The following is a 27,458-nucleotide window of genomic DNA, read 5'->3' on the forward strand; positions in this document are numbered from 1 at the left end:
GAGCTGGTGACGTGATGAAAAAGAGGTTCTCGAGCCTTCCGTATGCATGAACAACGTGTAATAGCGGGTAAGTGGGCTTTTAGGTTTCATTCAAAGATGATTACAGTTAAGCTTTTATTCACACATCTTTTAGAAAAGTGGGGGAAACTATGAAGGTAAAACCTCACAGCAACCTCTCGCGTGTCTTCACGCGCCTTTTCTCGCCTCCCATTTCCGCTCTAAATGTTCACATTCCCGCCATCATCGGCTGCTCGTGGGGCTCGAGCGCAGATAACATCATACCCGGCAAAACTCACGCACACCGACACTGCTCCACATTGAAAGGATATATTCATTCTCCGGCGCTTTTTTTAAGGAATCACTCTCCCGCAGGTACACGCGGTTGCTGAGCTCAATTTGGCCACATTTCATCCGAATGGTCAGTTAGTGGAGCCAAAGCCTGTCTCACGGCCTGAGCTGCTAGTGCTAGTTAATTAGCTGCGTGTGGCATTATTATATTGTGCTGTGTGAGAGTACTGCACAATAAAACCGTATTTTGGCGAAATGCATTGTATTTTCTTTATTTATGTGAATGCATGAAGTGTAAGCTAGTCAAGTCGGTTCATTATAAGCGCGCGTAATGTTTGTTTACTTCAATGTTTACTCACTAAAGCTACATTAAACATAGTGGAGTTTGTTTTTCGGGATAACGTGTTATAAATGAGAGCTCCTGCTGTTGTTTTGACCTGGGCCGTTAGTTAACTTTAAAGTGTCAAAAGTGTGCCTCGTTTAAGCTCGAGGCAGATCTTCTGATTTAAAAGGTCTTTATTTCATGTGACATATTTGCAATAGTAGATCGAAGCAAGGAAATCGCTGTTTTAGGAAAAGGGTTTGAGTATTAACTCCGTTTTGTGCACCAGTTGTTTGAAAAGTAGTGGTTGTGGGTAGTTTTATATGACCTGAACCCTGTTGTTACACCACTAGACAGGTTATTATATGAATTAAAGTTCACAAATGTCTTTGCGATGTGTATTTAGCGCTGAGATTCATTAGTTTTATGTGTTTCGAAGCGATTCATGTCCGACACGTGGGTTGCGTGTCTTGCTCGTGAGGTTGTAGTTTAAAATGTAAAGACCGTTTTTATTATGATACATGATGTATATATTAGTTGACATGCAGCGGCTCATTTGCAACAGATATTTTTGTTTGAAGAGACAGTGTCGTAAAACAAAACAAAAAAATTACTGTTATTGTTCTCGATGTAATGCTAAAGATAATGCTGTAGTATGCATGTTCATGCCTCAGAAATTCATTCATGTTGGACCTTGTCTGTCATCTTTTGTCAGGGCTTTTGTTGAAGATCACTGGCCTCATCTGTTTATCCTCGATTGTGTCCCGAGACGAAATTTTGCGCCCCTCATTCACTAATGGCTGTCGCAGTGCCCAAGATGACCAGCGGTGGCACTGTCCGCATCCGCATCAGGTGTGGGGAGTTGGGGACCACCAAATGGAAAGAGGGAATCTTTGAAATCCACGAGAGGGACAACAAAATAAACCTGTTAGTGAAGTTTAGCAGTGGTGGTGCTCCAAGGAGCTTTCAGGTATGGAAGCCTACCTTTTGCTTAACGTACAATTACACTGGTATCCTCTAAGACCGGTACACACAGTGTTGTTGGTAATTTTAACACACAGAAGCGTTTTGATGAATGCTATTTTGACTTTTCTTTCATTTTTTTTATATACAGCTGAATCACAATGTAAAGCAGGTTACGTGGGCTCCAATGCACGGCCCGAACCGTGTGACTTTGACCCTGAAAGATGCGAGTGTCGTCATGATGGACAAACTGCCAATGTTGGTTGCAAAGAAAATGAGGGAATATCTTGACATGGTGAAGCATGGGAAAACCGGTGTGTTTGTTTGTTACTCTTTTGCATTGAATCACATCACTGTTTTTTTTTTTTTAGGATGGATTTCAAAGATTAAAATTTTATATGTGGATCATACATGTTGGTTAATGGCCAATGTATAAAACCATCTACATTATTTGGCCACAGATTAGCCATGACTTTTTAAATTAAGCATTTTGCTGAAAATAGTAGGTGTGTAGTAAAGTCTGTCGGATGCTTTGGGGTAAGCTGTGCCATTGGGTTATAGGGATGGCAAGCTTTGCCTCCAAAAATGCTGAAAATTATTTTACAAATATTTAACAATAAATGTAAACTGTTAACATTTTCCCCAGTCATTCAACTTGCCCAAATGACATGACACCACTTTTATTTATATTGTTGTATCTTATTAGGGCTGCAACTAACGATTATTCCACTATTCCAGCAATTTTTGCAACGGTTAATCATGAGCTCTTAACCTACAATTTAGCTTGTGCCTCGATTTAAGAGGTTGTATTAAATATGTGCTTACTAAAAATAAAGGAAAAAAAAAAAGAGGACGAAAGCAACTTTTAAAAATACCACTAAGTGACCTTCACTTAATTACGGTGGGGGAAATACTTTATACTTTCTATTAAGTTTAATTCAATAAAAAAAAATCACTGCAAAATAAAAATAAAATACTATTGTTTATGACTGTTCTTGTCTTGTTTTCCATGGACAAATATCTAAAAATCCTTAAAACAACAAGATGCATTTACCTGAGAAGCAACATGTTAGATATTTAGATTTGCTTTCAGAGAATATATCTTGAATATAAGTGTATTTTGTATGCAAGTGTATTTTTTCACTTGTTTATACTTCTGCCAGTGCAGTAAAGAAAAAATTCACTAATATTTAAGATTATAATTAACATTCTCTGAAAACAAATCATTCTGCAGTATAGCTCCTCAAGTAAATGTACCTAGTTTTAAAGAAGTTTTAGATATTTATAATTGAAAACAAGAGAAAAAAATACTAATTCAAAACATGTTGCAGTGTATAATGGTCTAAGATGCCCTCTCTCACATTTTTGTTCACTTGATTTCTATCCATCTTTAACTCACCAAAATCAAACTCTCAAACTTTTATCTAATTTCTCCTTGACTAAAGAACAAATATAGTAAAAAGGAACTCCGTTTACCCCACTCTCCCCATTATAAAAAGTGCTTTACAAATAAAACTTGTTTGACTTGTAATGGTGTAATAATATGTAATGGTTCTTTATATATATATATATATATATATATATATATATATATATACATATATATAATATATTTGTTTTTGTTTTTTTTAAATTTTTTTTTAATCTGTTTTTTTTTTTCTTCAAGTTTTAAAGACAAACCAGGGAAGTGCCAGTTTTGGATTAGTCCTTGGGAATCGTACATCACAGAATGACTCTGGCCTCTCTCAGTCAGAAAAACAGGTATCACAGCGTCGCAAGCAAAACATGCCCAGAAATGGACATGAATGCTTGTCTATGTGCTCATTTACTGACCTTCTGTTTCCTTTTAGACCACACCAAAGCGCCCGAGTCTTGACATCAGAGAGGACGGCACACCCCGGAAGCCTCTCGGGAGTCCCAGTCGGGTAACTTCCACACCTAGCCGCAATGGACTCTCAGAAAACAGGTGTGGAAAATTGCTTTGCAGTGATGTCTTTAAATTTGTCAAAATGTTACAGTGTCAAGTGAACATTTTTTGATTGAACACATGCTACACAGCACTTATTTAAAATTGTTTTGTTAGTTTGAAAAGATAATTTTGCTATTTTGGTTAATTGCCCTAATTGCACCTATTTGTGTTATTATTTTCAACTGTTTTTTTTCCCCTCCTGTAGGAGTGAGAAGAGGAAGAGGCTCATGAACTCTGATGGTGACATGACTGAGGACTATCCCAAAGAGAATGACTCATCTAGGTAAATGAGCCTCACTGACTCACTTTCAAAATTAATCTCCTTCAAAATCAAATGCTTACTTGAATAAGAATAAACTAAGTTTTTTAACATTGCCTATATGCAGTAACAATAAGGCCATCACAGACACGTCTAGAAAGTTTCTGCTTAGCTGCAAAGAGAAGCTCAAGCAGTCAGAGGAGAACCGAGCATCAGGTTGGTGCCTATTCATGTTTCATCTACTAGAACCGTTTCCTCTCTGCTATATTACATATTCATATTACTTTATTTCCTCAGCTCCACTCATTTCTGCCCCTCTTCAGCCAACATCCTTTTATGGGAGCAGAACAGGAACTAAAGACTACACACAAACCCATTTATTTTTGGACAGGTAAAGAGCCAAGAGCTTAAACCGCTTCATTATAAATGATAAAAGAAAAACAAAATGACAATCATAAGTGTTACCTGGTAAGAGGTAGAACATTTTAATTTATTCTGTAAATATATGGTACTGTTCTTAAAATGTGTTCTTCCATTTATAAGTAGGATTTCAATTACAGTTACATTTAAACCTACATTTGAAGTCCAAAACCAATGTTTAAGAAACAGCATGTTTAATCGGAATCCTCTACGGAGTTTTTTTAACAAAGTGCTGCCGTGCGCTGGACAACATGGGTTGTGTTTTTTCCACTTGAACTTTGTCACTGGCATTTTTCAGACAAGTTACAACAAGATTTTCACTACCGTAAACTGACTGAGTTTCACTGTGCACTAATGCAATTCGTTATTCATTTTCATTATCGATCATTAGCGATTTGATCATTTAATTGTTGCAGCACTAGTTTCGAATATATATTCAAACAGTGCCCACATTGCTGTTTATGAAATCTAACCATGTCTCCATAACCTTTTCCTTTACAGACCCAGCGGTACAGGCCAGAGTCCCTCTGCCAAAAGAAGCCTGATTTTACCCAATCACTCAACTCCCTTTAAAAAAGTGCGTCCAACTTTGGACTACGGTGGTTGGAACAAACCGAGGCTGTCCACATTGGCCCAGCCACAACCTCCACTACAAGGGTAAGTGTCTGAGCCTTGCTAACATTATACATTCCTGCATTGTTTTTATCATGTTCATAGTTTCTTTGCACAAACATTAGATTCTCCAACCTTGGGAACACGTGTTACATGAACGCCATCCTCCAGTCACTTTTCAGCCTGCCTTCATTTTCAAATGACCTGTTGAAGCAAGGAATTCCATGGAGGAGGGTCCCAATCAATGCTCTTCTGAGGTACGCTCATGCTGTAGTCTGTGTCTTTATGAAATCAGATTAGTAAGATCATGAGTAACATGAAAAATACAGTATGCAACATTTAAAAAAAAGTATTTTACAGATGTGGATGCTTCACAATTTGATGTTAGCAAACAAGAAGTTTACAAAATGTTTCAAAAGAAGCACTTATTTTTCAGAGTATTTAATCGTAATTCACAAATGAAAACCAAAAATGGTCATCCACTGATGAGGCTGTTGGTAGATTTTGAAACTGACTCAAGGGGGAAGAGCCTTGTCAGATTTTTTAAATAAGCTGATTTTTAGAGTAATCAGTGTATTAGTGGGCATGTAAATGGGCTCACTAACTTGAAGCTGAAGCCCTTTGTTAATGTTATGTTTTCCTAAACAGGCGTTTTGCTCACCTGCTGGCTAAGAAAGACATCTCCTCTCCAGAGGTGAAGAAAGATCTTTTGCGGCGAGTGAAGAATGCCATTTCCTCAACAGCTGAGCGTTTCTCTGGCTACATGCAGAATGTAAGAGATGTGATTTCTTCTCTATTCATAGTAAAGATGCCCTTGAATTGCTGACACATTATGCTCACATGAAGCAAGTGCCAATCAGCTGTCTTTACCCAGGATGCCCATGAGTTCCTGAGTCAGTGCTTGGACCAGCTGAAGGAGGATGTGGAGAAGATCAACAAAAGCTGGAAGAATGAGCCCTCGGTCTGGGAGGAGCCACAGAGCACACGGTTAGCAGAGGAGGCAGATACCTCACGAATTTACACCTGCCCAGTAACGGTCAACATGGAGTTTGAAGTGCAGCACACCATAACGTGTAAAAGGTGAGCCAGTTTGTGTATATATCGGCTGTTTTATGATGGTTTCGAACATGACTCATCTAATCAGATTTTTGAGTTGGAAGATTTCTATTTTAGAAAGCTTTTTTCATAGGTTTTGTTGAAAATTTGTTTATCGTCACTGTAATGATGATACTGTTGTTTGCAAAAAAATATTAAGATTGCCAGTTGGTTAAAATGTTGAAAAGAATTTCAAAAAGATGCTGAACTGATTGCATGTACAGGGTTCCCACCCATCCTGGCAAACATGGAATTTGGCAGTACAGTTTTCCAGTCATGGAAAATGAGAAAAATACCTAAATGTCCTGGAAAATAATCATTTTGTCCTGGAAAATATTTCCGTATGATGAAACTGCTTTACTGTGTCGCAAATAGAGATCGACTGATTTTTATTTATTTATTATTTATTTTTTTAAAAACCGATACGATAATGATTATTTTTGTTTACATATCCGATAACCGATATGCAGAACTGATTTTTTTATTATTAATTCAATTTCTTTTTATTTCATCTTTATTTTATGGAGAAAATATTAAACAGAAAAAATTTGCAAAAATGTTATTACAATAATAATCACATACCATGTTTTTTATATAATAATTACATCAACAATAATAATAGGCATAATAATTTAACCTCTGATTTCAAACAGAGAACATAAATGACAAGGAAGGCACTGCATGAATGTAGTCCATTTTAAACTAGACCTATAGTTCAAATTAAATTAAACCGTCATATTTCCAACATACACTCATCCAAGGCTCTTAAAGTTGATTAATGTGAAGTAATGTAATGTCTTTCAGGATTTGTCTTTTGAGTTCGTCACCGTTTCTTAGCACTTAAACTACACATCAAGCATTTATGCAACACATCTCACTAGAGCATGAATGGCTGTTATGTATAATAATGTATTAATACATTGCAAATGCAAGGTACTTTACAGGTGGACAACCACCAGCATTGTTTCCTCTCACACGCACTGCTGCAATGGCCGTCTTGCGCGCAAGTTCAGAAACTCCTGCTAGATGCCCAGTCATAAAAATGGCATTAGCTACAAATACGGAATGTCAAGGAATTTGACATATTTGAGATGAATATGATTGAATGCACAATTAATCAAATTAAAATCACAATATGTCCTAGTGTGATTAAAAAACCAAATAAATATATAATCTGCATGTGCTACGTTTAAAACCCTGCATTATGATCATCACGTGTCTGTAGTAAATGATGTAGAGCATTCTGAAGCATGCAGCACAAACAGACTATATATTTATTTAATTAAATCACAGCTTTTTGGGGTTTAATAATCACACTGCGAACTGCTTATCCGGAGGTGAGAAATTACTGTCAAAAACAGAAACGGCAAAATAAAAGCTTGATTTAAATGGATGCGTGAAAATGCATAAGAAAGAGACAACTATATTACTACAGTATAGATATGTGATGTTTAGTGTAATTAAATAATAATAAAGCAATATCTCACATCTGTGATGATCTGTTGTGCAGCACTTAATTTAACAAAAATATCTCCAGTGATGTTTTGGATTGTGCTGTGAGGATTTTTTATTAAAGTGCTTCATTTGTTAAAAATAATGCAATGTTATGTTGACAAATTAAAATAATATAATTATATTTTCATTTGATGAAAGTTTTAATTCATTTGATTAAACACCATTTTGATAACATTTAATTAAACTGTCAAATACAGAATTAAAAAATAACCAACTACAATATACCCCTTGTGTTTTTTTAAATATTACAGCTGTTGGGCACATCAGATATCCTGGAAATTTAGCACATTTCTATCTTTATACTGTGGTAGGCTTTGTTTGGAAAATGTTGATATAGCATTATATTGGTACATATTCTTTTGTTTTCTAAGATGGAAATAAATCCATCACATTGAATTAATGTGTTAAATCGACAGCCTTAAAAATGTGTATGATTAAACAAAAATATTGCTGTAGTAACTACATGTTGCTTTAACACTACTCTCTATTCCTGTGGTGATCAGCTGTGGAGAGGTGGTGACAAAGCGAGAACAGTTCAATGACCTGTCCATCGACCTGCCTCGCAGAAAGAAAACGCTCCCTCTGAGATCCATACAGGATTCTCTAGATCTTTTCTTCAGGGTAAGCATCAGCTGTTTGTAAAAACACACTTGGCTGTATGTTATGAACAATCACAACACAGATTCTCATTTCTGGTCGGAGTTTTATTTCACAATGTGGCATTTTATCTTTTATCACCCGTTGTCTTTATTATTCTTTGTTAGATGGAGGAGATTGAGTATTCCTGTGAAAAGTGCTGCGGAAAAACAGCGACTGTCTCGCACAAATTCAGCCGACTTCCCAGGTTGGGCTTAAGAAACAGTTAGTCAAGTCTTAAAGGAATAGTTCACCCAAAACATTCAGTCATCCTTTACTTACCCTCATGTTGCTCCAAACTTGTGATTTTCTTCTGTGGAACACAAAAGGAATAAAAATCTTCACGTCTTTTTGCCAGTTAATGAAAGAGAGGAACTTGACTCCAGGCTGTAATACAGTGACACGTCAATAACATCACACCTTATTGGTGCTTACGTGTTTCGTGACCAAACGTCACAATGACAGAGCGCAAGAACTATCAAGGTTTGTTTGTGTGCTTTGGTTGCTGTTTACGGGAGTTGATCAGTGATTTGATTTGTGTTTATTTATTTTTTCTCCCCAATTTGGAATGCCCAATTCTCAATGCGCTCTAAGTCCTCGTGGTGGCGTAGTGACTCGCCTCAATCCGGGTGGCGGAGGACGAATCTCAGTTGCCTCCACGTCTGAGACTGTCAGTCCGCGCATCTTATCACGTGGCTTGTTGAGTGCGTTAACGCGGAGACCTAGCATGTGTGGAGGCTCACGCTATTCTCCACGGCATCCACGCACAAATCACCATGCGCCCCACTGAGAGCGAGAACCACATTATAGCGACCACAAGGAGGTTACCCCAACGTGTGACTACCCACCCTAGCAACCGGGCCAATTGGTTGCTTAGCCTGACTGGAGGTGTGACTCCAGGTGTGGTAGTCAGCATCTTTACTTGCTGAGCTACCTAGGCCCCTGATTTGAGTTTTTTTTTTTTTTTTTTTTTCTCTCTCTTTTGTGTTCCACAAAAGAAACCAAGATTTGAAACAACATGAGGGTGAGTAAATATTGACTGAATTTTCACTTCGTTTAAATTCAAAACCAGAAATGTGGCTTGAAATATTCTCTCTTCAGGGTACTGATCCTCCATCTCAAACGGTACAGCTACAACACCCAACTGTCTTTGAACAGCAAGCTGGGCCAGCAAGTGCTGATCCCCAAATATCTCACGCTGCTCTCCCACTGCACAGACGCCACACGCCCTCCCCTCGGCCTCGGCTGGAGTGCCCAGACAGCCCTGTAAGCCACACTCTTACACACGCTCTTATTTAGTGCAGTGCCCTTCTCTTTCACTAATGCTTATGTATGCCATTTTCAGCTCCAGAACACTGAAGGTGTCACAGTCGGTCAATTCTTCAACACTACGGTGAGAACAGCTCTGATGTTTACACTTCAAATATATTCAGTCGTGGTCAAGTATTCATACTTGTTTTGCTTTATTTTTATGGTTTACAGAATAGGTTCTCAAAAGCCAGAGAGTTCAGCCAGTATGTTGTGTGACTCTGATAGTGAGGAGGAGCTCGTCAGAAAAGTTGGTCGCAAACTTCAACCAGAAGATGATAGGATGGAAGAGGTGAGATAATGAATATTGATAAAATGATTATTTCTTAAGAAATGGGTTTAGAATGATGTCTAATTCACAAATGAATAGTTCTTTATCAAAAAAAATCTTTATCAAAACATAGTGATGAAGTATTTATCTAAATATGTATTTCAGGGGGCCTGGGTAGCTCAGCGAGTATTGACGCTGACGACCACTCCTGGAGTCGCGAGTTCGAATCCAGGGTGTGCTGAGTGACTCCACCCAGGTCTCCTAAGCAACCAAATTGACCCGGTTGCTAGGGAGGGTAGAGTCACATGTTGTAACCTCCTTGTGGTCGTGATTAGTTGTTCTCACTCTCAATGGGGTGTGTGGTAAGTTGTGCATGTATCGCGGAGAGTAGCATGAGCCTCCACATGCTGCAAGTCTCCGCGGTGTCATGCACAGCGAGCCACATGATAAGATGTGCGGATTGTCTGTCTCAGAAGCAGAGGCAACTGAGACTTGTCCTCTGCCACCCGGATTGAGGTGAGTAACCGTGCCACCACGAGTACCTAGTAAGTAGTGGGAATTGGGCATTTCAAAATTGGGGAGAAAAGGGGATAAAAAAAAAATATATGTATGTATATGTATTTCAGTACAAAAGAAAAAGAGGCAAGTTTTGTTTTATTTTATTTTTTTTGTATCCCTTTCTCCCAATATGGATTGCCCAATTCCCACTACTTAGTAGTTCCTCGTGGTGGTGCGGTTACTCCCCTAAATCCAGGTAGTGGAGGATAAGTCTCAGTTGCCTCCGCTTCTGAGACCGTCAATCCACGCATCTTATCCCATGGCTCGACGTGCATGGCACCGCGGAGACTCCGCATGTGGAGACTCATGCTACTCACCGCGATCCACGCACAACTTGCCACACGCCCCATTGAGAGTGAGAACCACTAATCGTGACCATGAGGAGGTTACCTCATGTGACTCTACCCTCCCTAGCAACCGGGCCAATTTGGTTGCTTAGGAGACCTGGCTGGAGTCACTCAGCACACCCTGGATTTGAACTCGCGACTCAGGGGTGGTAGTCAGCGTCAGTACTCGCTGAGCTACCCAAAATGAGGCAAGTTTAAATGCTAGTTTAAAATGCCCTAAAATTGATTGAGGTGTAACTTTTGTCATTTCTTTACCATTTCTCCTTAGGTACAGCACAGCAGGCAGGTAGATCACTCCGAGTTTAATGCCATTAATGATGACGAGATGCTGGCAGCTGTGCTGGAGATGAGTCATGACACCAGTCTCTCCGCATGCCCTGACGACGAGCCAACCAGCAGTCCTGACACAGGATTTGGAGATACTGATGGCCAGGATCTGACTCATCATTTGGACCTGCTGGATGGAGAGAAACAACCTCCTGGTACATTATTCCAAACTGAAGTGTGTTAACTAGATTTTTTTGCCTGTAAATCACCTGTTCAAATTGGCATTACTCATATAACATGCTTATTGTACCTTCTGACTGTCTAGAATTGTATCATCGGGGTTCACACAAGGTCCTTGAAGTGCTTGAATTAAGCTTTTAGAAATTTAAGTACTAAAGTACAAAGTACAAAATTGGCTTTTCTTTTTTTTTTTTTTTTTTTTTTAAAGTGCTTTAAAGAAATAAAACTGTACATATCTATACATTTTAACATGTCTAAAAACCATATATTTATTTTCCACGTATCTTTTTGCGATATCAGCAAGCTGGGTCAGCAAGTGGTGATCCCCAAATATCATTTTGCACAAAGATTCATCATTAAAAATGTAATAAATATTCAACTCCTGGCATTGCAGGAAAAGCAATAGAGTGCAATGCTCAATCTGCACTCGCTGCTACTAGGCTTCACAGCTTGTTTTGTTTTTTATGTAACATTTGGGGCGGGCAAGAAAAGAAAAGGTCTGTGCCTTGTGGTGTTGCCAAATGTCAATACACACAGACGTCTGCAATGCAAGCAAAACAGTTGCACTTGCCATTAAATAAACTCTCCAGTGTTCGAGTTGTTTATATGAAGAAATTTAGCACCAAATTCTTTTCATTAGGGATTGTCACATGATCATGCACTAAGGAAAATTGACCTTACGGATTGGCTGCATGGAATGTCACCTTCAGTTTAGTTGAGCTGTAAAATGCCATAGTTACTTTGCATCTAATGAGGTCAACTCTCTGATGCATGTGACTCTACAGACCCGTCTACGCGGCTGTTCAATTTCAGTACACACTGAGTGTAAAAATTTGGTTTAACCTGCTCCGTGTAACGTGTCTCCATCAAAGATGAGATCCACATGCTCCGTTTTCATTGTAATGATGTATCTTTTAATATCCTCCTCCTCTTTTTTTTAAACAGTCAGTTGTTGACCAAAAAGAAACCTTTATTCTAATTAGACAGTGCAGATGTGGTAAAGAGACCGTACTATTTTATTGCTTGTCATGCAAATGAATGGAATCTCAATGTAAAAACTTGTCAAATGTACACATTTTTTTTAACCAGCTGACAGCTCATATTATATTAATGATGGGATTTCGTAATTCAATTTCATGAGTATATATGGTGTTAATTTTCCTGGCCTGCTACCTTTTCTATACATTTGTTAATGATCTGTTCATGCCATGTCAGAGTTTCTGATTTGTAAATATTGTTAACGTCACTCATAACACAAATGAACCAATGCAAGAAAATAAATATGAAAAATTGGGTCTGGAAAAATTACTTGAAAGTCATTGATTTTCATTCAGTGATTGCTGTATGAACCCTGATTGTGGACTGAGACCAAATGTTTTTGGTTTGGTTCATGTGTAGATGCTTTGGAGTCTCTGGATCTGACAATGGATGAGAACAAGGAGAACCAGACCCCTGATGGTGTGCAGGGAGAATTGGACTGGGTGAAGCAGTACAGCTTAGACCAGGAGCGTGAGGAACAGGAGCTGCAGCAGGCCCTCGCCCAGAGCCTGCAGGAACATGTAAGATTCATTTTACACATCCTCTGCCTGCTCTACATTGGTGATGTGGTGGTGCCGAGTTGTAAGGGTAATAATTGACAATGAAAATTCAGTGCATTGATTTTAAAAATGTATTAGAATTACTACTACATTACTAAAGTAAGTACTAACTAAAAGTCTTACCCTTAAAGAGGTTTTAACAAAGTCCGTCCTGAATCAGTTATGTAAAAACTGAAAAAAAAAAATAATAATATATATATATTTATAGCCTTTTACCCGTTTATATTTGAACCCGCCATTAAAACAACCATAGAGCTGACAGCTTTTAAAACAAACATTTCCAAAATACAATTAAGTCTGTGAATTTTTTTTTTCTCTTCACTAACATCTCGTTGTTTTATTTCCTTGCCGCAGTCATTTTTGACTTGCAAATTGGGGGTTTAAAGACTAAGACATTACAGTAATATTTTCTACAAAGCTGCTGTGAAATTATGTAAAATACGCTACAATTAAAAATGAATTGCCAGTAACTAGGCATGTGATGGTATCAAATTTTCACATCACAATAATTGCTGAAGCTTTTATCACAGTATTGAATTACATTACAAAAACGGGTTGAAAGATCAACAAACTTTATTGTTGTTCTCTTAATAACAGGACTTGCTATTAGCTTATTACAACTGTATTTTAGTTGTTACTACAAGACGTAAACTTTACTGTGTAGCTAGCAGAATTTTAGCTAACTGCTCTTCGGCAACTTGAAAGCAAGCTGCACATCTACAAATGGCAACAGCAGTTTACTCTTTTCCATCTTAGTTGTCACTTAGCTAGTTGTCTCTTAGAATTTTGTATCTCAGATTGGAAAAACGAGCAGAACTGTCACAACTTACCTTTATCTTGCTGAATTGCACAGGAAAATTGTCCCGCAAATGAGCAAACATGTTGGAGGTGTTAGTGTTTCACTGCCACTATTCTGCCACATGTTTTTACACAAAGGGAAACGGTCTTCAACCAACAATCCATTCTGCATTTTTATGGAACCCAGAACACTTCCGACCGAACTCTTTTAGAAGGCGGATAAAGGGTCGGCTGCGTTCCTCCTTCAGCCATGCTTGTCATCCACGTTGGTTTTGTTTACATCAGAAACCAAACCCAAATATTAAATGTCATTTATGCCGCATGTACGCAGTGTTGTGAATCTTGATTCATTGATGGAAGAAAGCTACTGTGCGATCAGAAAAATAAACAATTATTTACGGTATTTTGAAGTGCCCACGATAACATTATAGTGCCAGTTAATTACTGTGACCTACTGTATCGCAGAATACCGTCCATGCTTACCGGTAAACTAAATGTAAAACCCTGGTATATTGTGTTTGGCAGTATTCCTCTGTGGTGTAAATTGTTCCTCCAGTTTCAGTTCCTTGGTATAATATTCGCACCCCTATTTAGCACAATTTCCTTTCCCCAAATTAAAAAGTTAATTTGCTTAATTCAGCTTAAACATAGTCCTACTGATTTTCAATGGTTGTTGTGAAATGAGAGAAGAATAAAAATCATAATTTTGTGTTGATTCCACAGGAGGCGAGAGAGATGAGAGAAGAGGATGATCTGAAGAGAGCCACTGAGCTCAGCCTGCAAGGTCAGTATGAGAAATTGAGCATTTTGTTCCAGTCATTATCCTATTATCTTTGTTTTAATGTGGATGTTTTTGTATGACACTGTGCATCTGATCTTTTTGTGCTTGTAGAGTTCAATAACTCTTTGCCTGAGCTGCTGTGCTCTGATGATGACTCTGGGAATGAAGATGGTCTGGATATGGAGTACAGTGAAGCTGAGGCTGAAGAGCTCAAGAAGAATGCTGAGGTGGGTCTGAACCCTTTGCTGTAAAATGCTGTTATAGAAATGTCATTTTTTCAGGGTGTGGTTTTAATGATTGTTTAATGCTTTGTTCTCTAGACTGGAGAACTTCCCAACTCTTTCAGACTCATCAGTGTGGTCAGTCACATTGGTAGCAGTTCTTCGTCAGGTTGTGACATTTTTCTGTCCCGTTACATGTTCATGGGTGGAATTATGTAATACTTTTAGTTTCACATTTTGTTATTGCATTTAGCACAGTCACAGTCCATTGACTGATTTTGTATTTTTTTTTCCCCTCATATAGGGCATTACATAAGTGATGTCTATGACATGAAGAAACAGTCCTGGCTCACATACAATGATCTGGATGTCTCCCGCACACAAGAGTCTACCGTCCAGAGAGATCGAGACAGGAGTGGATATATCTTCTTCTACATGCACAAGTAAGTCTTTTCTTTAGTGATCTAATGCAATTGTAACAATCAGTTAATGGTAATAGGTTTGGGAAGGATTATATTCTTGTTGTAAGTAAAGAAAAGTAAGCTTAAGATTTTGTTCCCCTTTTGTGGTAAATAAGTAAATCAACACCAGATTCTCTGAGAACAATGTTGCAGTACATCTGAGGTCGTTTTTGGCTGAACCCCTGAAGGGATCAGATCTGTGATCTGAGATCTGTCTGTGTTCAGAGATGTTTTCGAGGAGCTGTCTGAGCTGGAAAAGGCAGGAGGGAATGGTGACGCTGGCCGAACTGTGCTGCAGCCGTTATGAGTCTCACCCCTCTCAACATCCCATCCAGGCTGATCCTTCTACTGATGAGAAGCTAAACTGAGCCAAGGGTAAAAGTGGCACCCTTCATCAGTACTACTGAAGACCGCCCATACACACAACACACCTACTTCTGGCACTTTTCTGTTTCTCGATTTTCCCATTTCTCCCTGTGAAATACTGTTAACGTTTCATTGAAGACTGCAGACTACATGGGCAAATATTGTAGAAACCCAAATGTTTATGGGGAAAAGCAAAGAAAAATAAATCTATATTGAAAGCATTTTGAGTTTATCAAGAGTGTAACTTCAACCTCGAAGTTGCTCTTCTATTTTCTTTTTTTCTTATGGTTTTGAATATTTCTTTTTGTTTGCATTTAATTTAAAGAGTCTCTCTGGTGAACTTTTATGCATTAAGAAATGTATTAAGCCAGAGAAAGCTTGTTCTGTAAAATTCTATTTTCAACTTTTTGCTTTGATCTATTGCATATAAAAATCTATTCTTGTATATGTTTTACCTAAGGGTGGAATGAGAAATATGGGGTGTCTCTGTCTTGTTTGATATGCAGCTGAATATGTGGTGCAATATTTGCTTTTTGCCAGATGGCTTTTAAATAACTGTCCTATAGCGATGAAGAGAGATGGGGAATAGTTCCGGTTTGTATTCAAGGCTTTACTGGAGACTGTTTTTTGTTTTATTTTTATTTTATAAACATTAACAAGCTCAGTGGTATTGATGTAGCTTGTCTTTTTTAAAGATCTCTAACACCTGCAGACCTAGTTAACAATTCTCTTTTCCTTTATAGAGCTTTACATTGTGAAGTTGCACAAACATTGTGTAGAATGTCTTCAGAAGTCAAATAACTCTTACACCTTTACGGAGTATAGAAAGTTATGGATATGTGATTGCTTCATATAAAGTCGGCTGATATGATTATTTATTTTAGGACCTTGTTCAAAATTTGTAAGTCACTGTTTACTGATTACACTGTACTGTCATTCTCGTTTTAACCTTTTCAGTAACCATTTCCTTTATGTTTTCTGTTCTGGTAGGTTTGAGCAGGTTCATGGAAGAGATGGAATTTGTTTGGAAATTGTGTGTATGGTGTTCTCTGAAACAGTGGTATAAGCTCAAAATAAGTGCTTAGTATTCAGTCTTTGACTTCCTTAAACACATTTTAAAATAAAATTTATTTAGAAAAAAAAAAAACTGCTTGTTTCATGATATGATACAAGAACCAGATGTTTCTAGTAGTGTATTTCAGCAGCAATCTTGGTTTTTCCATGGCCAGCAAGTCCATACATTTCTGTAAAGAATCCATCCAATGTCTATTGTCACGTGTCCTATGTACATCTCTTTGTAAGTGGTTCGAGGTGGCGGCCAGTTAGCCTGTTGAACTCACTGAGAATATAACTTTCTTTCTGTAGCATCTGTCAACAAAAGATAAACATACTTTGTGACACATGCAGATATATGTTTATTACACGGCTCTCTGGAGTACTTGGTCAATCGTGGCATTCTGTGGTCAAATATTGTACATTAACCACTAAACTGTATAATTTAGTGTTGTTTCAGGCAACAGATGTTTTTTGTATAACTCTGCTTTTCATATTAGATTTGTTTTTAATTCAAGTAAATATTTTGTCCATTTTTATATATATATATATAATTTATTTGGGGAAAAAGCAAGGTAATGTACAATCAGCCAGTCTTTATCACAAAATAAACCCAGACAAAGTGATATTTTTGTTTATTTGAGGTATTTTTTTTTTCTGGTAATGACTGGCTGATTGTACATTACCTGGTCGATTCTTACAAAACCTGTCAAAGAAATGTCTAAATGTATTTAACCCTGTATCGATACAAAAGAAATCAATTATATTTTACAGTTAGGATCATTACGATTTTTTGCATTGACAAATTATTTTCAGGACACTTAAGCACATTTACCCCGCAATTCTCATTACCACAACATAGCCGGACATTTCACTATACCCGTTGTTTTCAATAATGATTTTCACTACTGTATCAGACATGTTTTTCTGTATTACAATAAAAAATGCTGTTTTTGTGCCATGATTTATTTTTTTAATTAAAATAAGCAAAAATGAAAGGCAGAACTGAGGGAGTACTACTAAGTTTCAATACTTTACAATTAAATTATTTTCATGTTGCGATTAACAAAAACATGACGACCATCTTTTTTCGCATTGCTGTGAAGAGAAATGGGGGCTCAAATGTGTATAACTGTCACGAAAATGTTAATATGTAAATATTAATGGCCCTCAATATAGGTTTTTTATTTTCTATAGGCAATATATAATTTATTTTGATTTTGTAGTAAAATAGGACCAGGGCATTTTCCTGACAGATATAATGAATCAACCAAATAATGTGCCATCAGCCAGTCATTATCACAAAATACAACCTCAAATAATCAAAAATATCAATCTGTCTGGCTTTACTTTGTGATGACCAACATTATGGCCATCAGAATGATAAGCCTGACAAGATATTAAAACTATTTTCATGGGATGAAATATTTCCAACCTCATTCCACTCCTCTTCAGTTTCATGTCTGTATCCAAGTAAGTGGCAGATTCCATGTGCTGTGACCACCTGTGCAGCACCACAAAAAAGACAAGCCATTTTATTTAACGTAAACTGTCTGAATCGTGTGTGAATATTAATAAATTAAAAAACTATAGATTTCTTACTGTAAGGCTTTCATGAAGATCCTGGGATGTCTCTTTACACTGTTGCATTACAAACTCTACACCTAAGAAAATGTCCCCTAAATTATAATCATCTCTTTGGAGGGCACATGGTAGTTTGCCTGGCCTCAGATCCTTGAGAAATGAAACAAACTTCATTTTTTAATTGGCCTAACATGTGGAGAATTAGTAGTTCAGTTTTGAATGGCTGCTCCACATTCATTATATTTGGCCTATTGAAATATTTCTTCATAATATATATATATATATATATATATATATATATATATATATATATATATATATATATGTAGAATTGGACTTGGAATTGAATGTTTGCTGTAAATGAAATGACCCAGTGTCCTATCAGACATGAGCATAAATTGGACTGAAAATGAAGGCTGACAGCAGCTGTACCTCATAGAAAGGGAAAGACAGCACATCTGTGGGCTGGTTCTTCTTCCTGTAGATGTGATTGATGCGCTGAATCTTGCGGTTGTCCACACATATGATGCCCAAGTCAAACTTCTGAACGCCGAAAATGTGTCTCAGTGTCTCCACATCTTTGCGCAGCCTGGCGCGTCTCAGAGACACCACATTCTGCAGATTCCGAAGAACTACACCCATCATAAAAACAGAATCTAAATAAAATATCTTCCCTGTTGTAGTGTTCTTGCGTTTGTCTCATTCACAAGGTGACTATATCAGATAAGTACGTATAAACGAATTTACTTTGACGCTACGTACAGAATAAACAGATTTATAGGTTTTAAGGCAATTTATACTCGCAGAATATAAAGTGAAACTGATCATTTATGATCCCGGTGTGGTATTTGTCCCGTCCATTGATTTGAAACTGTTATTGCGCATGCGCGAACCGGTCACCACACATGTGGACGACAGGTTGGGGAAAATTTCAAAATAAAAGCTCCGTAATAGTTCATGAAAGACGTTGGGTAGTTTATTTCCCTTTTGATGGCTTCAATAACAGATCCTTGTGATAATATTTTATCATGTTTATATCAGTTTGTACAAATGAATGCATGTCTGTTTCTCGTGATTTATTTCTCAGTGCAGTGACGACACTATTCCTCTCAGGAAGTAGAAAGTGAACTTCCGGTATTTATTGTGCGTTCGTATTGGAGGTCACATTGTTTTAAACAGGTAGTTATGCTGCTATTTAACACACTAACACAATCTGTAAACCACTTTTCAGATTTTCATGTTGTTTTAATTTTGAGTCTTTACATGAAGCTGGATTTGTTGCTGAAAACGGCATCAGAGGTCATTGTTTGTAGTTAGCTGTCATTAGCTGGTATGATTGTGATGTTTCTGTTTGTATCTGAACACATAAGCTAATGTGGTTGTACTTGCTTGTTTTGATTATTGGGTACCCCCCCATGCCGACAGCATTTGTGGCATATTGTTGATTACCACAAAAAATAATTTAGACTCGTCCCTCCTTTTCTTTAAAACAAAAAAAAGCAAAAATCGAGGTTACAGTTCAACACTTACAATGGAGGTGAATGGTGACAATTTTTGGAGGGTTTAAAGGCAGAAATGCGAAGCTTATAATTTTATAAAAGCACTTGCATACATTTTGGCGTTACGTCATAATGCCAACAAACTTGTAAAATTGGCTATAACTTTACACAGAAAAGGTTAGTAAGTGATTTTATCACACTAAAATCATGTTAACACGCATATTGTTTACGTCTTGTGGCTATACTTTTGAAACAGCGAGTATTTTAACGTGTACAGATTGGCCCCCATTCACTTCCATTGTATGTGCCTCATTGTAACCCAGATTTTTGCTTTTGTTATCCTCCTGAGACCCCCGCGTGACTGCTGTGTGCATTTTCAATTTCCCTTTTTGATTTTTAACTAATAGCACCTAATAAACAAGCACAAAAATAAACTTTTTTTCAGCAGCAGTCATGGGTGGAGATCACGGGCATGGGCACGGCAAATTGTCCATGCCAGACTACAAAGTGTGGAAATGGGAAGGAACGCCACTGGAAGCGACCCAGCAGAGGCTTGCTCGAAGAGGACTCAGGGACCCCTGGGCTCGGTAAGATGATGAGTTTTATTTCTCTACATCTCAATACAATCTGAACTTAATTGTTGATTTCTTTTTGCCAATAATTCTATTTTAACACCCTGAGCTTGCTTTGAGCGCTCAGTCTGTATCTAGATACGAGATTGTGGTCTGACAAGCTAAGATGACACTTGTACTTCAAGTATTATTTCATAGTCAATAATGTGTTACAAATTCCACTCTCTAAATATTTTAGGCAGTTGTTCTTTGCGAATATTGCCTTTGGCTTGCTGACTAGGGGTTGTAAGGCATTATCGTTTGTAAAGCTCATTCGGAACAATATGTATCGTTGAGAAGCACAAGTGACTTTTAGGCCATCAGTTCAGTGCTTTGTATGGAATTAAATGGATTTAAATGGAAATGGAAGAGCCTTTAGTCTGCTGTGCCTTATATCTGAGAGTGAGTGACAAAGACTACAATGCTTCTGTTTTTGCAGGAATGAGGCATGGAGATATACAGGCAGCTTTGGCATCCCTGTTACCTTCCGAGATATTCTCCTCCGTGGATTTAAGGGGGGATTCGCAGCATTTGCAGTGGCACTTGCAGTGGAGTATGCTTTCTTCCCTCCAAAGAAGTCGGAGCACTAATGTCATGGCTTGCCTACTGTAGTTAAAGCTCAGAAGAGCCAGTCACCATCAGACTCTGTGTTTCCTGCAGGTTTTAAGCCTGTTGTTGTCTTTCCATAAAGACATTAGCCCGTGAAGGGCTTCCTATACTTGTGTGTTCAATCATCATTATGTTTCCATGACCAGTCTAAAGAATAAATATAAGTTAATTCAACTGGGCTATTTTTGTCTATGTTTTATGGATATATGTAGTTTAGAGCCACCAGTGTTTAAGTTTTCCTGTGATATTACTGTTTAGGTAAATAAATTTAATTTGGCTCTCAATATAAATGCCATTGTGAGCCTGCATTTCTTCTTTCAGTAGGAACTGATGCGATTTTGAATATATCATTTTAAATATGGGTGTATGAAGAGACTGAGACACATGGGTGCAAATGTATAAATAATATTTAGGTGGAAACATTACATAAAACATTTGATAAATCCTTAAAGAAAAACACATGTAACATGTTAAACTGTTTTTACAATGCAAACCAGCACGGCTACAAGACTAGAACACTCATGTTATAATCAACAAATGTGTGTACAGGGAGTAATGCTTGGTTTACATTTCTGAACCAATTATTTTTTTTTCTTTAAAGATCCTGCTGATAAATGTTATTTTTATGTAATAATTATTGAATACTTAATTTAATGAAGAAATATGGGGAAATGCAACAGAAATAATGGAAGGTATATGCTCGAGTAACTTTTCAATTTCTCAATTATTTATTCAGTTAAGTAGCTACCAGGAAAGAAGCTAATTTATCAAAATGAGGTAATACATTATACATAAAGCAATAAGACATGAGAGGCCATGCTATGTTGTAAATATAGTCACAGCTGAAGGCCATTGTTAGGCACGACATGAAGCCCTTCAGCCGTGACTATATTTACAATATGGCACAGCCGTGAGTGCCTTATTGCTTTTATAAAACGGTTACCACATGATAAAAATATTAAGGAAATATTAAGGAAATGTAAATCAAAAATTTGCAAGTAAAATCATAAAATACCCTCCATCAGCCAGAAAATATAGTCCCTGGCAGTAAACAGAGCATTGCTATGCAACAAAAATAACTTAGCCAAGGGTGCTGCGGAGTGCTACAAACAGAAGTTCCGTGAAGAGGTCAGACCTGTGCTTTATCATGAATAGAGCACGGCTGTTAACCAATCAGCATCCAGGACCAGAACTATCTTTTATAAAAGGTCTTAATAGACGTTCTTGGTTGGGGCCTGGGTAGCCCAGCAAGTACTGATGCTGACTACCACCCCTGGAGTCGCGAGTTCGATTCCAGGGTATGCTGAGTGACTCCAGCCAGGTCTCCTAAGCAACCAAATTGGCCCTGTTGTTAGGGAGGGTAGAGTCACATGGGGTAACCTCCTCGTGGTCGCGATTAGTGGTTCTCGCTCTCAATGGGGCACGTGGTAAGTTATGCGTGGATTGCTGCGAGTAGCATGAGCCTCCACATGCTGTGAGTCTCCACGGTGTCATGCACAACGAGCCACGTGATAAGATGCGTGGATTGACTGTCTCATAAGTGAAGGCAACTGAGACTAGTCCTCCACCACCATGAGGACCTAGTAAGTAGTGGGAATTGGGCATTCCAAATTGGGAGAAAAGGGGATTAAAAAAAATAGACATTCTTGGTCAGGTTTAGATAGCAGCTGCTAAATCTTTTTTTGATATGAAATATGCCTAGTGAAAGTTTGATTGAAATAGTTGTTTTATTGTGACAATTTGTATAGAACAGTAAGAATCTTTATATAGCAAAGATTATTGTGTGAAAATGAGAAGTTGTCTGAGTAGACAGGTTACACCACCTTGGGATGTTTACCTTAGGAGCAACATAACTTCTAACAGATTAAAGTGTAATTATACGTTATACAGTACAGAAGAAACGGTGAACAGAGACAGACAAAACTAAATCCAAACTTTATCAAATGCAATACACTTTTTGCACTTTAAAGGTGCATTCAGTAACTTTTGTCTTTGTGTCATCTTGCACTTATACTGACCATTGTAGAAATGTAGTATTCACAGTCAGCTATAATTACTTTAATCAGTGAGTGAAAGTGTCAAATAAAAGGACGGTTACTGAGATTAAGAGAGTATAGTATTCAACTGGTCATGTGATTCTAACATGGCCGCCCCATGTGCGGACCCTCAAAATGTAGAATAAAACAGCTTTTATAAGGTTACTAATATGATTTGAGTCTTCATCTCACGCGAGTGGTCATGATTATATGCATATGTTTCAAAATTACTATTAATTTCTTTAAGAGTTAAACTTATTTAATAAGAAAAAAATTGCTAAGTGCACCTTTAAATGCAGCATCAATAATATGGTAATAAATGCACTTCTGTCTGCCTAAAACGTCTTTTAATGTTTCTGTTCATCGAAAGGGAAAGGCAGCAGAGTGAATAGGCCTACTGTATGTTGTCAAACCCCAAATAACCCAAGTGTAGTTATACACACACACGCAAATGTGTCATTCCTACAATTTGGTGACATTTTGGCTTTGAAACTTAAAAAATAAAATATACTTTTACAAGTATATTTAAATTTCATCATTAAAGGGACATGTTAAAGATTTTATTTGTCATACTGGTTGAGCTAAATGACACAAAAAATTCAGATGTCCATCCAGTTCAATGGGTATAGTCAGGGTGGACATTCAGTGGATAATTAGCCACTACATGGTCTGTGAATGATATCTAGCAAACATATCTGATTTCTGTTAACATTATCATACTGAAATTTTAAATTACATTAATTTCCCATATATCTTCCCATAACAGGGTGGACATGTTATGCTTGACCACATATGACTATCCCCACAAAATAAAGGAAAACATAAACAAAACAGAAGAGTTACAAACTTCAAATAACTCAAAATTATTTTGCTGAATGGATGATGTCCACCTCCAGTGTGTGTGATGTAATTTCATAGCATATATATTAAATTAAAAGTCATCATAGTATTATGACATAACAGGATGGACAATAAATCAAGGGACACACAAAAAACCTCCACTAACAGTGTTGAAATGACACATTTACCACAAATAAATACATGTATAAATTGACATGTCTATAACAGTCGTTTACCTTTACCGCGGTTATTTACCGAATGTCCAGACTCCCCCCGCCCAACAAGCGTCACTTTCATTTCCTCTTTCTAAGATGCCATTGTGTCACGGAACTCCAGTTTTACTCAGTAAAAGCTATGAATTTTTTACAGATCACCCCGTTCAACCAAGAGAAAAGCTCTCTCGAGGTAAGGTTTTCCTTTTTTAAACGTTTGATTGCATAATATTTAACTGTAATATTTTACGTCATGACGTAACATTTAGCGTGGTCACCAAACTACACCATGATAACCATAGTTTACACAAAAATACCATATGTAGCAGGCTAATGCCATAAAGAGTGATATGAAACCACATATAACTATACAAAATTGTTCTTACAAATAGACTATTGTTACTACATTTAAACTGAAAAGTAAAATTGTAACTTTTAACCAACACTGTCTGATAAAGAAACAATATGACAAAGTTTCTGAAAGCTTCTTACATTATTTGAAGGAGATCCCATATTAATGTAATTATTTGACACTTGTAACTGTAGACGAACAGACAAATCGTGTACACGTTGAAGAAATAACACACAAATTCAGCTGTGAAAGTGAATGATGAATCATCAAGCTCACCAGTTTAGTTTTTATGAGAAATGATACTATAAAAATATGCATATGAATAACTAAATGGGCTTATTCAAAGTGATGACACATAACAGTAGTATTTTTGTTCTTATCTCAGTCAGTTTGAAGCAGAATGTCTGGGCAGTTGCATCACACCATCTGTCAAATCACAGATGAGCTCAGCACCGATGAATGTAAGCGCATCTCTTACCTGTGTGGGACTCTTGACACGGACACGTTCTCTGCAGATCCCAGAGGAATGTTACAGTCTGTGTTGTGCCAGATAAGGATGGATAATGTGTTTCTCACCAAGCTCATTCTGAACATAAAACGCTATGATCTACTGAGAGATGTGCTGGGGACCAACAAGAGTACGGTTGAGGAAATGTTAAAACTAGGACATGCTGTATCTGAATACAGGTAATATTCCATATAGGGGTTTTTTCCCTATATATAGGGATTTTTACTGTGTGTGTGAGAGAATTGTCCTTTCTAGCTGTGTTCTGTGTTCTTTTAGATTACTGATGGATGATGTCAGTGAGGACATGGACACTGAAGACCTGAAGTCATTGACATTCTTACTGAGAGACACTTTACCGAAACATAAACTGGAAAATGTCCAGGTATGATGAACTCAGTGCATTGTAGGGGTGTCCATACATTTGGCCATGCAGTGTATTTTCATCGGTATAAATAGTCAAGTTTTTACCATCAAAAGCACTGACAGAAATATTCACAATTGCAGAGTTTTTTAGACATTGTGGTGGAGCTGGAGAAGCTCGACCAGCTCTCTAGTGAGAAGATGGACATGATCGAACACTGCCTGAGGTCCATTCACAGGGTTGATCTAGCTAACAAGATCAGCCGTTACCAGCAGAGAGGTGAGATTGTCTTTCATTGAGAGGCGTTTTGAGTACATCATTAATAAGGTTACAAAAGGGTAAATGAGAACAGGAATGTCAGTTGACTTCATCCAAATTCAGTTCCTTCTTCAGTTTTTTTCTTTTGCGTCATTATACGCATGAAATGCGCTCGTGGAAATTTTTGAGGAAATGGAATCAGTCCATTGATTTACATTGAATTGCTTTCACAGTATTAATGGCAAACCACGGAACTTCCCCACCAGACAGACTGCAACTCGGCAGATGCAGAAAGGCATTGGTAGGAGATTTAGCCTCTTGCTTTGCCTAGGATCAAATGTAAAATTACATGTTGGTATTTCCTGTAAACTCTCACTGTTTTGTCCTCAGGTGAATAACCCATTTGGTATGTCATCAGTTTCCTGCAATGTTTGGCAGGTTCCTAAACTCTGTGGTGAGTGCATACAAAGTGGGCAGAACAAGGAAATACACTAGCAGTGAAATATGGACACGCCTACTCATTCTGTATTATTACTATTTTCCATATTTTAGAATACTGTTATTATTAGCTATTATTATTTACAGATATTATTACAGCTCTGCACATTTTGAGCATTTTCTCAACCAGCTTCATGAGGTGCAACTCATCCAGGCCCAGATCTAGGGAGGAGCTGGGGTGGGCTTTGCTTTGCTGTTACTGAAGACAAGCGAACACACACACCCCACCCCCCACGATGTCCCTCCGTTATATATTCTTGCCCCCCTAATGTTTCCATTCTAGATCTGGGCCTGAACTCATTCATTAAAAATATAGTTACATTTGTAGTTTTGTAATTTTTAGGCATATTAATTTAATTGTCTACAAATCTAATTTCGAGCATTTAAGCATGTATGCCTGTAGATAAAAAGGTCTTAAGGTTCACAACAAATATATATTCAGGCAGGTGTGTCCAAACTGATACTGTTAATTCTGTGTTATTATAATCCTTTTTCAAAATATTGCTCAATTTAAATAGATTTAATCCATGCCTTTTAAACTGCATTTATATACAATACATTTGTTTTTGTTTTCTTACTTAGATAAGAAGACAGCTGTGAAGGAAGAAGCAAGAAGCTCCTGTTTCCAGGTAATGATTGTGGATTTAAGACTGTTTTCTGTTATGTCTATATGAATGAACATTAATTTAGTATACATTAGAAATAGGTCTACAGTAGAGGTTGACCAATATATCAGTTTTACTGATTAATCTGTGCCAATAGTTGGTTTTTGGAACTATCGGTTATCGGCAAAAATCTATGCCGATAGTTGCAGATAGTTTTTTAATCATTTCAAAATAAGAGTCCCCGGTGTGTTTTGGGCTTGTTTATATGTAACAATTATGCGTTATGAACCAAATCTTCATTTTTTCTGTTTATTATTGAGATTTTGGTTGAACAAAAAAACTGCATCTGGGATTTTATTCATTTTGGACTCTTTATCTTTTCCTGCCATAGTAAAGAAAGAATAAGAAATTTTGTTTTTTTTTCCTGAAAATAGACTTTAAAAACTATCGGCCAATTCATCGGTTATCGGCCTTATCCACCACCTTAGTTATCGTATCGGCAAAGTCCACTATCATCGACCTCTAGTCTACAGATCATATTTGTTATTCAAACATTTATTTTTGTTTAACACATGGAACGTTCACGCTCAGTTCAGATTTGTTTATTTAGAGTTTTAGTGTGGAAGCAGATGCATTTGTAATGTAATATATAATTACTATATAAACTTGCTCACTGGACAGTGCCTCTGTCTGGGACTCAGTTCATTCGGTTTGGCTGTCTGTATTTGGACTTAATTACAGTTTAGCATTTAGCATAATAATGCAAATTCAACATGTACTTATTAACATTGTAAATGCATAGTTTTCATGAATGTGATTGATTTTCTGCAGACAGAATATGGTCATACTCAGTTTGTGATGTGTGTTGATTTGTACTCTTTGATAACCAGCAGCAGGAAGAAGTATACAGTATGCAGAGCGATCCCAGAGGAGTGTGTTTAATCATAGACTGTGTCGGCATTGAAGGAGGTGAGAAATCACTGATCTCTATTACACTTCTTTATATTGTTCAAATAATAAATAGATTTGATCATTTTATTCAGTTCATTTATTCAAAACCTGCTATCATGTAAATTTTTCTTTTCAAGATCAAGGATATCTTTATTTCCCAGAGGGGCAATTTTGTTGTACAGTCAG

General features: G+C 37.3%; 4 protein-coding genes across 10 annotated transcripts in view; 3 read left to right on the top strand and 1 right to left on the bottom strand.

Moving 5' to 3' along the window:
- Positions 1-17,410, top strand: LOC127447262 (ubiquitin carboxyl-terminal hydrolase 37). 4 transcript variants are annotated; one of them, XR_007898365.1, is made up of 25 exons: positions 219-372; positions 1,326-1,580; positions 1,725-1,887; positions 3,240-3,334; positions 3,424-3,539; positions 3,748-3,825; positions 3,929-4,017; positions 4,099-4,192; positions 4,723-4,878; positions 4,959-5,090; positions 5,482-5,605; positions 5,708-5,913; positions 7,947-8,064; positions 8,208-8,287; positions 9,181-9,345; positions 9,425-9,472; positions 9,562-9,679; positions 10,832-11,045; positions 12,469-12,629; positions 14,190-14,250; positions 14,359-14,474; positions 14,568-14,637; positions 14,773-14,911; positions 15,155-15,304; positions 16,286-17,410. XR_007898365.1 is itself a non-coding variant. In XM_051709029.1 (24 exons), the coding sequence occupies exons 2-24, from the start codon at positions 1,407-1,409 to the stop codon at positions 15,234-15,236; spliced, it is 2,799 nt and encodes a 932-aa protein (XP_051564989.1). In that variant the 5' UTR covers positions 1-67; positions 1,326-1,406; the 3' UTR covers positions 15,237-15,769. The 4 variants fall into 4 exon arrangements, 3 of the variants coding, with proteins under 3 accessions (XP_051564989.1, XP_051564988.1, XP_051564990.1); XM_051709029.1 differs by lacking the exons at positions 219-372; positions 16,286-17,410 and adding an exon at positions 1-67 and having other exon boundaries at positions 15,155-15,769; XM_051709028.1 differs by lacking the exon at positions 16,286-17,410 and having other exon boundaries at positions 15,155-15,769.
- ybey (ybeY metalloendoribonuclease) lies at positions 16,519-23,931 on the bottom strand. Of its 2 annotated transcripts, XM_051709056.1 has the most exons (5): positions 23,764-23,931; positions 18,365-18,564; positions 17,951-18,082; positions 17,784-17,852; positions 16,519-16,663 (listed from the first exon to the last, which is right to left on the bottom strand). In XM_051709056.1, exons 1-5 carry the CDS (start codon positions 23,822-23,824, stop codon positions 16,577-16,579), a joined length of 549 nt encoding a protein of 182 aa, XP_051565016.1. In that variant the 5' UTR covers positions 23,825-23,931; the 3' UTR covers positions 16,519-16,576. The 2 variants fall into 2 exon arrangements, with proteins under 2 accessions (XP_051565016.1, XP_051565017.1); XM_051709057.1 differs by lacking the exon at positions 23,764-23,931 and having other exon boundaries at positions 18,365-18,886.
- LOC127447282 (NADH dehydrogenase [ubiquinone] 1 beta subcomplex subunit 3-like) lies at positions 19,011-20,825 on the top strand. Of its 2 annotated transcripts, none has more exons than XM_051709059.1 (3): positions 19,011-19,111; positions 19,880-20,018; positions 20,482-20,825. In XM_051709059.1, the coding sequence occupies exons 2-3, from the start codon at positions 19,885-19,887 to the stop codon at positions 20,630-20,632; spliced, it is 285 nt and encodes a 94-aa protein (XP_051565019.1). In that variant the 5' UTR covers positions 19,011-19,111; positions 19,880-19,884; the 3' UTR covers positions 20,633-20,825. The 2 variants fall into 2 exon arrangements, with proteins under 2 accessions (XP_051565019.1, XP_051565018.1); XM_051709058.1 differs by having other exon boundaries at positions 19,035-19,111; positions 19,877-20,018.
- LOC127447267 (CASP8 and FADD-like apoptosis regulator) overlaps positions 23,812-27,458 on the top strand; it is a 7,795-nt gene continuing 4,148 nt past the window's right edge. Inside the window, exons 1-8 of one of the 2 annotated variants that reach the window (XM_051709038.1) lie at positions 23,812-23,932; positions 24,477-24,778; positions 24,876-24,981; positions 25,104-25,239; positions 25,452-25,519; positions 25,609-25,672; positions 26,299-26,345; positions 27,212-27,290. In XM_051709038.1, coding sequence (XP_051564998.1) covers positions 24,492-24,778; positions 24,876-24,981; positions 25,104-25,239; positions 25,452-25,519; positions 25,609-25,672; positions 26,299-26,345; positions 27,212-27,290 — 787 coding nt within the window. In that variant the 5' untranslated portion in view covers positions 23,812-23,932; positions 24,477-24,491. The remainder of the gene's footprint in view (positions 23,933-24,476; positions 24,779-24,875; positions 24,982-25,103; positions 25,240-25,451; positions 25,520-25,608; positions 25,673-26,298; positions 26,346-27,211; positions 27,291-27,458) is intronic. The other variant, XM_051709039.1, reaches the window with a different exon arrangement.

This window comes from Myxocyprinus asiaticus, chromosome 10 (genome assembly GCF_019703515.2).
Source record: "Myxocyprinus asiaticus isolate MX2 ecotype Aquarium Trade chromosome 10, UBuf_Myxa_2, whole genome shotgun sequence".
Lineage (NCBI taxonomy): Eukaryota > Metazoa > Chordata > Actinopteri > Cypriniformes > Catostomidae > Myxocyprinus > Myxocyprinus asiaticus.